This window comes from Typopeltis vanoorti, chromosome 22 (assembly GCF_054136105.1).
Source record: "Typopeltis vanoorti isolate ZY-2024b chromosome 22, IOZ_Tvanoo_1.0, whole genome shotgun sequence".
NCBI classification, from domain to species: Eukaryota; Metazoa; Arthropoda; class Arachnida; order Uropygi; family Thelyphonidae; genus Typopeltis; species Typopeltis vanoorti.
In genome coordinates this window covers 20,497,068-20,511,238 of record NC_143570.1, presented here as the reverse complement: position 1 = coordinate 20,511,238, position 14,171 = coordinate 20,497,068, and the positions used below count along the sequence as shown (strand labels likewise).

Sequence of the window (14,171 nt, the reverse complement as noted above, 5' to 3'; positions counted from 1 at the left end):
TTTCGGAAGATATAATGGAAATGCCAACATTGATCCAAACTGCTACAAACTTCTGCTTCAATACAATAGGTGGCCTTACCCAGCTAAGAAAACATATATTAAGGAGAAGGAAAGCTCTGAAAGTAATGAATACCAGATATACACTGACAAGAGCAAAACAGAAGGAAATGCCGATTATTGTTTCTTGTTATATTATAGCCAGTCCATTATATAAGAACACTGCTTTAAACTGCATCCCGCTCTGTTCCAACAACCAGAACCACTTGCTATAGTTTATTCATTTACATATCTGGAAATTAGAACTAAACACCTCTCATCAAAAGACTGAAACAATTTATAGTGAAATAAAAGCATTATAGATGGCATAAAAAACCAAAGTAACCACCTAATGTTAATAGAGCAGACAAGAAATCTCACTTCAAAGGGATGGGAAATTAAGTTCTGCTGGGTGAGGGCGCACATTGGGGTAGCAGGAAATGAGAGAGCAGATCAGCTGGCTAAAAAATCAGCTATAGAAATAAGTTACAAAAATCCAGTACTATCGTGGTGGAGTCATTTCCTTTATCCAAGTCTATTGTCACTTTATCATAAAATGTGAATAAATTACAAAGACAGGACACACCCTTTATAAAGCTGTGCTGATATGATAGGGATATGATACTATAGAGTATCATATCCCTATCCACCTAATGCTGAATTCTACCATTAACCAACTTCTCAACAAATTCTACCATTAACCAACAACTCTGTGCTCAAAATCTGCTATAAAAACACTTGTAGAAGAAATAAGCCTAAACTTGTGGGAAGAAGAAGAATGGAAAACATCTAAACACAGACCAACAACAAAAGAATTCTTGCTAAGTATTAGTAGGCAAGAAAATACATGTCATCTCTCCAAGTTTAACCATGCTACTAACAGGACATGGAAAATAAGATGCTATCTGCACCGATTCCATATTTTGGAATCACTATTATGCATTGTTATGCATACCTTCAATAGAGTGGCGATCATTTACTGTATGAGTGTCTGCTACTGGACTCCATCCAAATGCCTCTAATGCAACACATCATCACTTTGGGAGACGGGTTGCCAGTGTCAAAAGAGATACTTATCCAAAAGTATTACTCAGAATTATTTCATTTTGTCAATAGGATCAACTTCCAATTGTAATGTAATATAAACTACTCATATTGTTTGGATTATATAGTGTAAATATATGTAGATATGAAAAGATAAATATGGATGTAAATGTAGAAATATGTACATATAGATGTAAAAATATAAATGTGAATCAGTTATTTAGAAGCCACATTGTAATATATGCATTGAATGCAATGGAGCATGTAGGAAATAAATGACCTGGTAGGGTTACTGTTGGGAGGTAAAAATACACATAAACACACACGCAAGGAATTATTAGAAGAGTAATATAATAATATTTCCCATAGGGGATATAACTAAAGGCCATCAGATATATTCAAGTTAGGACAGTGCAATAAGGTTTTGCACCATTCTTTATAAGGAATATGCTCTTATGTAGGATTTCTTCTGCAAGACTCTGTGCTTAGTAGAGATAGCGTGTTTGGCCAGGCTAGATTACTTGGGTTCATGATACTTGAATATAAAATTTGTGTTCATGAATGGACTGCAACATATCTACCAGATTAAATAAGACAAGTCACAAGAACTAGGAATAATAGACTCCTGGGAAGCCAATGGAGGAAGCTTGTCCTTTTTGAAGAAAGGGAAGTGGACATTTCTGGCCAGCATGAAAGGACAAAGCGATGTTGCGAGGTCTCAGATCCTTTGCGGTACATTCAGATATTTCTTTAATGTAGGAAAGAGGATTTACAAACAACTTCTTCTTTGAGACAAGGAGGCAGAGAGCTTAAAACTGTTGAAAGCTTTGATAATAAAGGATTCATTGAAACCATCGTGTTTTGAAAAAGCTGATATGATGTAATCCAACTCTTGAAGTAATAAATCCTCAGGGCTTGGCAAATTATGAAAAATCCTACTCACCATGAAAAAAAAAATGTAATTGCCCAAGACCCCACCCCCCCCACTTCCATAATAAAGTGATAAATGTTGGTAAAGTGGATATAAAGATTTTTTTTTTTTTCCTGTATAGATATTTTTTCACTGCCAACATCCCATTTCATCACCATTTGTATAAAAATTCAACCACAAAAGCCATTATGGTTTTGAATTTTTTGGAAGGTTTTTCCTTATTTGGTGTGTTACTGTGTGTTTATGAAGTCCTTTGTGGTTGTGATGGGAAAGAATTATGGAGTAGAAGCATGCATTGTAGGGGTGAAAGACTCATGAGCGCCCTCCCCACACACACACACACACACACACACAAGGAGCATATCCAATTTCCTCAGGTATGGTTGTGACACTCTCTTTCCCACTACATATTGTTGCACATTCTCACATCTGGGGGTGGTGGTGGTGCACCAGACACCTCCCTCAGAATGCTTGATTGCCTCTCTCTCTCCAGTCACTCTCCCATAGATGCTCTGTCTGCAGTATATCTTCTGTAGGCATTTCCATGAATGCTTCTCTACTGAAATGGCCAACACCACCATTCCTCCACTTCTCTCTATTCATGTATGAACATGAGCAGTACTTGTCATTATCAATATACTGTTCAGCTCCAAATTCACTAAACCAGCTTCTTATTCTCTTCTTTCATTTCATATACCTCAGTCATTTTCCTATATATGCTCAGTCTCTGCATTATGTCTCTTCTGTAGGTATTTCCATGAATGTTTCTCTACTGAACTGGCCATCACCATTCCTCCACTTCCCTCTATTCATCTATGAATAGATATCTGTCAGCCAGTTAAAGTGATTATTGGGCCGTTTACAGTATTCTTACTTATGTATTTGAAAATAAATTTTATTATTAAAATATGATTTTTAATGTTACAATTTTTCATTTCTTTAATAGGCCGATTGTATAGAAGTAGCACATTTGAGAATTATTTTTACATTTCTTGCAGAAGTGGAAAATATTGTTATAAACCCACAATGAATACTACTTGTTGTCCTCAGTATACTATCAGGTAAGGTTTGTACATTTCACAGATTTATAATTCCTGCAGAAATATTTGTAAGTTGTAATTGAGATCATGATTTTTTTTGTTTTAATCATCGTGCATTATTTTAATATTTCTTTCAGTACATCATGGACATTTTGGGGCAGTTGGAAAGGATTATGACCTGGAAAGGAAGGGGATTTAATTTCTTTAAATACTTTATCCTAGTTAAAGTTTACATCCTCTAGAAACAAACCATGGATAACTTAAGGATAAGGAAAGAGACTTGAAATAGTCATGGATTTTTTTTTTATGACTCTTGGCCACTAATGCCACTAACTTGGCCTGTTGTTCATTTTACTACTGAGTGAGCTAATGAAAAGAACAGGAACAATACATAATAATGAATAACTCCTCCAAGAGCAATACAGGTATCCCTTGATTAATGCAATTAATTAATCCCTCGATATTACCGCATATATCAAAATCATGTTAATCAAATATAATCATCAATGATAAAATTACAATTCGTCCATGATTGATTATTGTATTAATAATTTGTTTTATATGGTACTCTTAGGAAAGATAAAAAAATGAATGTAAAGTAAATGTTTAATAAATGCTTGTACCTATGTTAGTTACTGCAAATTTTTATCAAAAAAAAAAAAAGTTATCAAGAGTCGTTTGAACAGTTTTAGTTTTTTTCTTATCAGCATAAATTCTACGATAACAAGCAAAATGACTCTCTAGACCTTGGCAAACAAGCATTCTTCTATTAACATCTGGATCCATATCTATTACTTGCTGCATAAGTGATTTCTAAACTTCGAAATATTCCATCCAGTGCTTTGATTGTTATCTCCTTTGGAGCTTCATCTTCACATTACATTTGTTCATTGTCTTCATATGTGCATTGTTGTTCAATTTCAAGAAGATTATTGTCACTGAAATCTTTTGAATTTGAATCCAATAATTCTTTAACATCTTCTGCATCAACGCCATCAAAACCAAGGTCTTCACCAAAATCTTTTCAAAATCTGTTCACAGGATTTTGAAAACCACCTTAAGTCATTAGCGCATTCTGGCAAAAGGTTTTTCCAAGCAGCTCTCATTCAACTAGAAGACACTTGCTCCCATGAGTCATGAATGTTTTCAATTGCATGTTTAATGTTAAAATTTTTCCAAAATTCTTGAATCATAATCGCATTTTCTTCATTGTTTCTAGAGAAACTACAAAGAAACTGCCTTTGAGAATGTCTTTTTAAGAAAATAGGCTTTGAAAGTTGCAATGACACCCACATCCATGGATTGTAGCAATGATGATGTATTTGGTGGAAAAAATAAAACTTTCACATTCTCACATAGTTTATTAAGAGAATTTGGATGAAATTCTTTTTTGAATGAAAAAATTTACAAAGAATGTAATTTGTAAATACAGTAATTAATGCTATGAATGATGTCATCATGCTCACCACTTTCTTTCTCTCAGCCAGGGAAACACTCCTTGAGGCTTGCATGTTTTTGCATGGCAAATTTAAAGGTGCATTAATTAAAACTCTTACTGAATATTTAAAGAGATTGTCACAATTAATTTTGCTTCTTTAATCAAATCCTGATTTAAGCAAAACCATATTAAGCAAGGGATACCTGTATATATATTGGGTTGGCAAATAAGTTCGTTCGGTTTTTCAGAGTGGAATGAAACACATTTTATTTAATATATATAATATATTAAGTCAAACTAGTCAGTTATATATTGACCCTCTTTATCAATGACCTGTTGCGATCTGTCCATCAACTTCATTATGCTGCGTTCATAAAACTCCTGAGGTTGACTGGCGAAAAACTGATCCAGGTGTCTTTTGACAGCCTCCTCGTTGGCGAAGGTTTTCCCGTTCAGAGAATTCTGCAACAATTGGAATAAGTGGTAATTGGAAGGTGCCAGGTCCGATGAATACGGAGGATGTGCAGAATATCCATGCCAAGACGTAACAATTTACTCCAGGTTGTTAATGATGTATGGGGTCTCGTGTTGTCATGGTGAAAGACAACTCCTTTCTGATTTGCCAATTCAGGATGTTTTGAGCTAATTGCACGGGCCAGTCGCGTTAACTTTGAGCAATAGACAGCTGAATCAGTTGTTCTGCCTGATGGTAACACCTCGTAGTGGACAGCACCTTTATAATCCCACCACACAGAGAGCATGATCTTCTTTGGGTGCAATCCCGCTTTTGAGGTTGGTTACGGCAGTTCGCTCTTGTGCCTCCATGATCTTTTACGTACCACGTTATCGTACACAACCCATTTTTCATCTCCCGTAATCATCCGCTTTAAAAATGGGTTGTTTTCTTGGCTAACGTCACAGTGAATCACAGATGGATATGTGAGTAGTCATATTGGCCTCAGTCAATTCATGCAGCACCCAAACATTGAGTTTTGAAACATATCCCAGCTTGTGCAAATGGTTTTCAACATTTGTATGGGATATATTTGGTACTGCAGCAATCTCCCGCACTGTTTGTGATGGATTTTTGTCGACGATATTCTTCACAACACTCGAATCACCCTTGGTCGGGTGACTGGCACGAGGCGCATCGCTGACGTCAAACTCTTCAGAACAGAATTTGGCAAATCACTTTTGGCATATGCGTTCTGTTAAGGCACCATCCCCATATACGCTGCATATTTTTTTATGGGCCTCCACAGCTCATTTGCCTTTTTTGAAATAAAAAAGCAAAATATGCTGGTAATGTACGTTATTTCCTTATGTCTAAAAATATGTTGCACACACGCAACTGAAGTAGGCCGAACGAAAATTCACTGAAAGGTTATGTGAAATGTCGCCTTTCAACTGCGCAATACCTTTGCGTGGTAGTGCAGCAATAGCGACAGGTGAAGCGGTGTAAACTTGTACTAACACATAAACCAAGCGAACTTATTTGCCAACCCAATACATGCTTTCCCTCTCTGTTTTTTTTTTTTTTTTTAACATAGATGGTGTTAATTAGGACTTTAGTCTTTCTGTTGCCTATTGCACTTGTTTAAACTAGTTTCATTGTTATCCAGATTATTGTTGTTTCACATACTCTGATAAACTGTTTTTGTGCTCTGAAGATGCTGAATATAATATCAGCGATAAGCTAATAAAGAGTAATTATTTTCTTATAAGTCTGTGTTCTCATCAGTACCATTAAAAATAAAGTAACATCTCAGATCCATAAATTAAAATTGGTTTGAACACTGTCTTGTATATAGTTAGTTTAGTGTTTTGACTAATTTCTCTCCAATTCCTTATAAATATATTCAGTTGATCCCCCCCCCCCATGTACTAGTTTTGCTAATTCTTATATTTCGATCCTCTAAAGTACTTCCTACTGTATCAGTTCACGTAGATCTTGGTGGCAAATTAAATATGGAAATATTTAGTAGTGTATTCCTGTAAACTCTCTGGTCAAATTTCATACTAAACTTTCACAGTTTCTGCATTTGGCTTTGAAATAATGCTGGATTTGATATTCAGTTGATTTATATAATTTTGCATCGCTGAAGTGAAGCCTTTTGGCTCTTTATTTTAGTAAATACTTTATGCACTGACTGAGAGTTCGCTTACGAAAAATACACCTCTCCAACACTTCAAGTTCCTTAGTACTGAACAAGAGTTTTTGCTCTCTTAAGGTTTCTGCCTGTTCTCTGAGCAGAACCAACCAGTTTGAAACACCTGTCAGGCTAGTGAAACTTATCAAAATGGACCAATAGAAGGCGAATATATGGACGCTTGAGCAAGTGATCATGTTTTCTATAAGGTCCGTGGTAAGGCAACTCATAAGTGCCGGTGAGTGTATTCCCGTAAGCTCTCTGGTCAAATTTCATATGAAACTTTCATGGTTTCTGCATTCGGCTTTGAAATAATGCTGGATTTAGTATCCACTTGCTAGGAGTATCAGAAACAAAGGGATAGAGTTTGTTGCCTTGGTCAATATGTTGGTACCTCAGGTTGTAGGCATTAGTAAGACTTGGCTATCAGAATCAGACATACTAATTGGTATTGAGTGTAAAACACAGTATTTTTAGGAAGGATAGGGTAGGAGAGGAGGTGGGGGGGGGTGCTGCTAATGATATCGGATGACTTGAATCCACTTAGTGTTGAGACCTATGATTGTAGTACTAGTAACAGTATTTCATATGGCAGTGAATTTGAAGTGCTCTGGTGTGAGGTGGAATCTAACAAGATCAATTATAGTGGGGTGTTTTTACAGACCTAGTGGATTAGTTGCTAGTGATAAAGAAATGCATCACCAAATAGAGACGATAAGCACGAAAAGAGTAATCTAATGGATGACTTTAATTATCCAGATATTGATTGGGTAGCAGTAAATTTCATGAGAAGAATGAAACTGGATTTATTGAGCTATTGCGAGACAATTTCCTCAAACAGCATGTGACAGAAGGAACTCGATGTCAGAGAGTATTACATTCATAAATTTAGTCACTTGGGAAGTGACTAAGTTTATGAATGTTCCATTCAGAAAAGGTTACATACTGAACTACAAAGCAGAAAATTATGACCAACTGTGAGGAATATACTGAGTTCAGCGGAATGGTATCAGTTGCTTGATGGGAAGAATATTGACAGTGCATGGGAAGCATTTAAAAAATACTTAAATGATTCAGTATCAAAATGTGTCCAGAGAGTTCTAAGAATAAATAGGGTAAGAGTGAAATGGATGTGTAATCTTATTAAGCAAGAGATTTGTAAGAAACGGTTTGATGTGGATAGAATAACATGTGCAAGGATGATGTCTGTTATGAAAATTATAAGCAGCATGGTAGAATAGTCAGTTGTTGTATGTAAAGCTAAGCCTGGGTATGAAAAGAAACTGGCTCTGCAAGCTAAAGACAACCCACAAGAATTCTATTGATATGCTGCCAGTAAAAAGAAAGAATGAATATGAAAGAATAATTCTTCTGAATGAAGATAGTGTGAGGATGACAGATGTCACCCTCACACTATCTACACTAAAAGCTATCAATCAAGTATATGCAATTTCGAGTTGTTCACTGAATGAAAGACTCAGGTGAATGAAGTGGAGATATTAGAACTGTTGCGCAAACTTAAGAATTCAGCAATAGGGACTGATGGGATATCAGCTTGGGTGCTGAAAGAGTGTTCAGCTGAACTGGCTGTTTCTTTGACCAGGCTATATAATCTGAGTCTTAGAACAGGGAAGATTCCACACGAGTGGAAAGAGTGTATGGTAATTCCATGCACTTTATATTTGTCGTTGCACAAGGGTAGCACAAAGACCAATATATCCAACTATCGAAAAATCAGTATCTCAGGAGTGGTGGTGAAGATTTTGGAAAAGTTGGTTAGAGCTCACATTCAGAAATGAGTTGACAAAGAATTTCTGCTTTACAATGAACAGCATGGGTTTACTAAAGGAAGGTCATGTTTTAGCAACTTGCTCACATTCTATAATAATTTTAGTTTTGAACTTGACAAGGGGAATGGATACACCATGATACTTTTAGATTTTGCTAAGGATTTTGACAGAATACAACACGGAAGACTGTTGCATAAAATACTAATGTGGATAAGAGGATTGCTGACTGACAGATATCAAAAAGTGGTATATGAGGGATACAAGATTTAAGGTAACAAGTGGTGTACTACAAGGATCAGTGCTTGGTCCACTGTTATTCAATCTGTACATTAATGATATTGGGAAGGATTTGACAAGCAACATACAGTTATATCTGATGATGCAAAGATAGGCAGGGTAATCATGAATGCTGCTGATATGCAGTCCTTGCAGAATGATTTGAATAAGCTGGAATTGTGGGCATGGATAAATGGATGTCAGTTCATTGTCAGTAAATGTAAAGTCATTCACTTCAGCATGATTAAATATCCGATGTTGTATTATATTGGTGGGATTAGGCTAGGAGAAACTGATGAAGCTAGGGATCTTGGAGTGTTAGTAGTTAGGAGGCTGAAGTTCAGGTGCCATGTAGCAAAGATTGCAAATACAACTCAGAAGATAATTGCAATGCTGAAACAAACTTTCACATGTAAAGATAAGGATGTCATTTTGCCTCTTTACTAGGCCTTGATAAAGACCTCACTTGGACTATTTTGCACAGGTCTGGACTCCTGGTTTCCATTGTGATTCTGATACAATGAAGAGAATTCAAAGGAGAGTGTTAAAAATTATATTAGGACTGTGGAATAGTGATTATAAAGACAGATTGAGAATTTGTAGACTGCAGACACTGGCAAACAGGAGAAAGGATTCATATGATTGAGACTTACAGACTTCTGAAAAGGTCATACAGGATTTCAATTGATGGAATTTTTTATTTTATGGAGGTTGGGGAAATGACATGAGGGCATCCATGGAAGTTCAGAATGAATGCTGTCATGATGGGGTGTTATGGCTTGCTTTTTCTATTTTTCTATCATAGAGTAGGGTATGATTGGAATGGATTGCCATTGGATGTTGTGTATGCAAGGAGTGTTAATGAATTCAAGAACAGGTATGATGGCTGGTTTGAATAGTATGGCCTGCCTTGTTGAGTTCCTGACCTCCTGGAGGCCTCTCTTAATAATAATAATAATAATAATAATATTCTTGCCAATAAAATACAGCATTGGATATCTTGTTATACCAAAGTGCATAAATTGACATTTGCTAACATTAAATTGATAGCTATTCTCACATGCCTACAATTCCATCATTATCAAATTGCTGAGATGTACGCTCAGGGGATATACATGATATTATGATAATACTACTTGAAAAAAGTTACATCATTACTATCTTCCTATCAACAATTTTCCTCTAAATTAATCCTATCAAGACATCAATATTATCATCATAATAATACTAATTACAGATATAGACCATATTGGTCTTTTCCAGTCCAATACCCTTTTTTGAGGTCTACTCTGCCTTCTTTTTCCAATTGGCTTATCAGTATTATCAGATCTTATATTTCTGTCTTCCTCTTACTGTATCAATTACTCTAAATCTTGGACTTTCTCTGGGAGACCAAGATCTAGAGTAATTACTAGGAATTCCTAGCAAAGAAGACTTGTTTTGCTAACCTTCCCTCTCCAATTTTGTTTAAGTGACCATAATACCAGATATTGGCTCTCTTAACACATTCCCAAATTCTAACGATGTCGAGTTCTTTCCTAATATTCTCATTTTTAATATCATACTGCCATGTCTGGTCACTCTTTATCTTTCTCAGAACTATCACATTTGTAGTCTCTGGTCTTTGATCAAGTGGTTTATTTCTAACTGCTCCAGTACAAAAAAAAACAAAAAAAAAGAAAAGTTCAGAAAATGACTGATAGAGGAAATATGGCACTGTGAGCAAGAAAAGATGGTGAATTTTTCATATCACATGAACCATGAGACATTATAAATGAAGGAGCAAGACTGGCTCTTTTCTGTGAAGTGGTCACCATGTTCACCAGATGTTAACCTCCTGTGACTTTTGGCTTTGGGCTTACTGCAAAAGTGTGGTATATTTTGTCTTTTGGTCAATTTTGAACTAATTTTTTTCATTTTCAAAATCTCTTTCCAATGATGTGCTTAGGTACCTACTAAGTTTAACTACTGGTTACCTCTATAGCTCTGAATAGGGATAGGTACTTGAATTTGAAACACCATGTAGATGATGAATAATAGTGGAGATAATGCGCACCCATCTCACATCTGATTTTACATCAAACCATCTTCGTCTACCTCCTTCATTTTTAACTGCTGACTTACAACTCTGATAATAATAATATTCATATGGGGTCCCCACTTTTCTCACCTGTCCTTTTGGGGGCGGGGGGTCAGGTTGAGCCATCCTGATGAGGGATTAAGTATATATATATATATTTTTTATAACTGTAGATCTGTTCATGGGGCTGGTTTGCCTGTTCAGAGGAATGAAAAACCAGAGTTTCCTAGTGAAAAAACCCTCGACCTCCATATAAAACCGGCTAACTCCCCTTTGGTCGAAAGAGACCGGGTAAAGGTTCCTCATGTTATAGACAGGAATCGACCCCAGGTCTTTCCAACCAAAGGGTCTTGTCTATACTGACTGAGCTACGGAGACTCTTACAACTCAAATATGGACTATGTATTGCTCAATATAATGTTCCATTTACACCATATAACTGTAGCACTTTGAACAGTGTTTCTCTTGGCACCTTGTCATATGTCTTTTCCAGATTTACATAACTTAAATACAGATCTTTGTTATATTCCCATGATTTTTCAACTGCTTGTCAAATGGATATGTAATCTTATTTTACCAAGAGATTCATAAGAAAAAGATGATGCAGATGAAATACCGTGTGCATAAGGATGATGATGTCTTATGAAAATTTTAACAACTGTTGTATGTAAAGCTGAGTCTGAGTATGAAAAGAAACTGGCTCTGCAAGCTAAAGACAACCAAAAGAATCTAATGTTAAGCTACACATAAAAGAAAGAACAAATGTGCAGAACAGATTGTTCACCTAATGAGTGTCTATTTTGCTAAAAGTTTTCAACATGGAGTAAGCAACATTACCTGCACTGCTACTCCTTAAGTGGGTGAGAAACCCAGATGTATGAAGAGGAGGTACTAGAACTGTTGTCTCAAAATGAATAAGAATTCAGCTATAAGGACTGATGGGATATCAACACAGATGCTAAAAGAGTTTTCAGCTAAACTGGCTACTCCTTTGGCCAAGCTATATAATTTGAATCTCTGAATAGGAAAGATTTCACAGTAATGGAAAGAATATATGATAATCCCACACAAGGGTGGTGCAAAGATTGACATATTCAGTTTTCAAACTATCATTATCTCTGAAGCGGTTGTGAAGATTTTGGAAAATTTGGTTAGGACTTGCATTGAGATATGGATTTTGATAGAGAATCTCTACATTGCAATGAACAGGATTGGATACACCATGATACTTTTGGATTTTGCTAAGGCTTTTTATGGAATTCAGCATGGAAGACTGTTGCATAGATTGGAGTATATGGGATTGAATTATAAAATATTGGCATGGATAAGAGGATGTCTGACTGACATGAAAAAGTGATAAAAGCACAACAGTGGTTACCTAAAACCTGCAAGATTTAAGGTGACCACTATTGTACCACAAGGATCAGTCAGTTCTTGATCCATTGTTATTCAGTCTATACATTAGTGACATTGGGAAGAATTTGACAAGCAAAATACAGCTGTTTGCTGGTGACTCAGAGTAATCAAGAACGTAGCTGAAATGCAGTACTTCCAGAATGATTTGAATAGGTTGGAATTGTAGGCATGTGAAAATGGCTGTCAGCTCAGGGTTAGTAAATGTTATGTCATGCACTGTGGTGTTCATTTCAATAAAATTATGGAGACACAATCACATTAAGAATAAGTGCTTTAATTTCCAAACATTTTGACCTTCATATTAAGATCACCATCTGGAGTACTTGTGCCTTCACACACACACATGTATATATACAGAGACAAGCTATATTACATTTCAAACATTATGCCAAAGTGACAATGATTTGAGTAAACATTATTCTACTGGCTTGACCTCTAGTAAAAAAAAAAAAACTACATCAAAGTTATACCCAATTTATAAATATCATCAAGAGACCAAATTCATATTAATGCTTTTAATATAGCAATAGTGGTGGCCTAATCAATAATTTAACATAAGTATTAAGGGTAAAATCCTGGATTAATAGTTAATAATTATAATTTAAAATGAACTTTTAGAACAAAAGGTTATGTGAGTAGAATATGGGCCATTCATATTCTTGGGATTTTTTAACCATCATTCTTGTTAACATTAGGGTGGTTGATAAGAATTTCACAGGCCTCTTTAAATTTGTGTTCATACCACATTTTGGTGTGATGTAATGAACAGGTTCCTTTACAGTCATTCTATGTTCCTTTACATAGAGTATTCAGGGATCAGCTAGGCCATATTTACTATAGTCATTAAATTTAATGTGTCATTTTTGTTCCTTTTTTCTGATAGGAATAATGCATACAGTTTCACCTGTATTATACAAAGTACACTGAATATGGTATATCCAGGGTGAGCCATTGGAGGAAGTGGATCCTTAGAGGAGTTGAATAAGTTCTTTAATTTGGCAGGAGGTTTAAAGGTGGCATTACGGTTGTATTTCTGTAGTATTCTGTTTATTTTATCTGGTATTCCTTTAATGTATGGAATAGCTACAGTTTTATTGCAATCTAGCTTTATTTTTATTATTAGGTTCAGTCTTGTGAAGAATTTTGAAGGTAGTATTTTGGTTGTAGCTAGCCATTTTTTAGGTTGGTATTGCTGATAATTTTTTATCAGCAATACCAATTCTCTTAACCCCCCCCCCCCAAAAAAAAAAAAAAACTGATGTCTCTTTCTTTATTATTATTTATTTATTTATTTATTTTGGAAAAATTAAAAAATAATTGTGCAAGTTGCAATAGCACTTGTTTTCTATATGTGCTCCAATTCAGTACATATTCTCTTATGCTTACAATGCCATCATTTCAGTGAAAGTAAAACTATCTTAAAATAGTTTGTCATTATTTTTTGAACAAACTGCAAATATCTACTTGGTATGCTATACAGCTCTTAAGCTCTAACATTTAAGTTTCACTTAGAACTGAGTGAATGGCATTTAGAACAAGATGTCATCTCGTTTACTTGTATTTACTTATCACAAATAGAAGTTACAAAACAGTGTGTAATTTTATAACTTTAGTGGGTTTTTTTTTAATGTTTTAGTTTATATAATGTTTAACTGCTCTATGATGTATTGCATATTTAAAAAATATTATATATCAATGAAAATTAACTGTTATATAGATATTGGTCAAGTGTAGGTGAATAACTAATTTAATTACCAACTAGTTTCGCTGGCTTCATCAAAGACAAGCTAAATGTTAACTGACAATTCTATTTCAATAACAAAATAGTAGTGCGCATGAAACAATATGCGTGTCGCAGATACATGATTTACTTGTTGAGATGCATTTTGTAGTTTGCACTGAAGTTCATTTCTTGTGTGTTTATTGATCTAATTAAAGTCTTCCATATTTCTGGTAGGATTAACTTGGTT

The 14,171-nt window shown here is 35.2% G+C and overlaps 1 protein-coding gene across 3 annotated transcripts in view; it reads left to right on the top strand.

The window, feature by feature from the left end:
- Nucleotides 1–14,171, top strand: part of Ate1 (arginyltransferase 1) — a 244,589-nt gene that overhangs the window by 27,850 nt on the left and 202,568 nt on the right. For all 3 annotated transcript variants that reach the window (XM_090412357.1, XM_090412358.1, XM_090412356.1), the window contains exon 3: nt 3,010–3,072. In XM_090412357.1, coding sequence (XP_090268483.1) covers nt 3,010–3,072 — 63 coding nt within the window. The remainder of the gene's footprint in view (nt 1–3,009; nt 3,073–14,171) is intronic.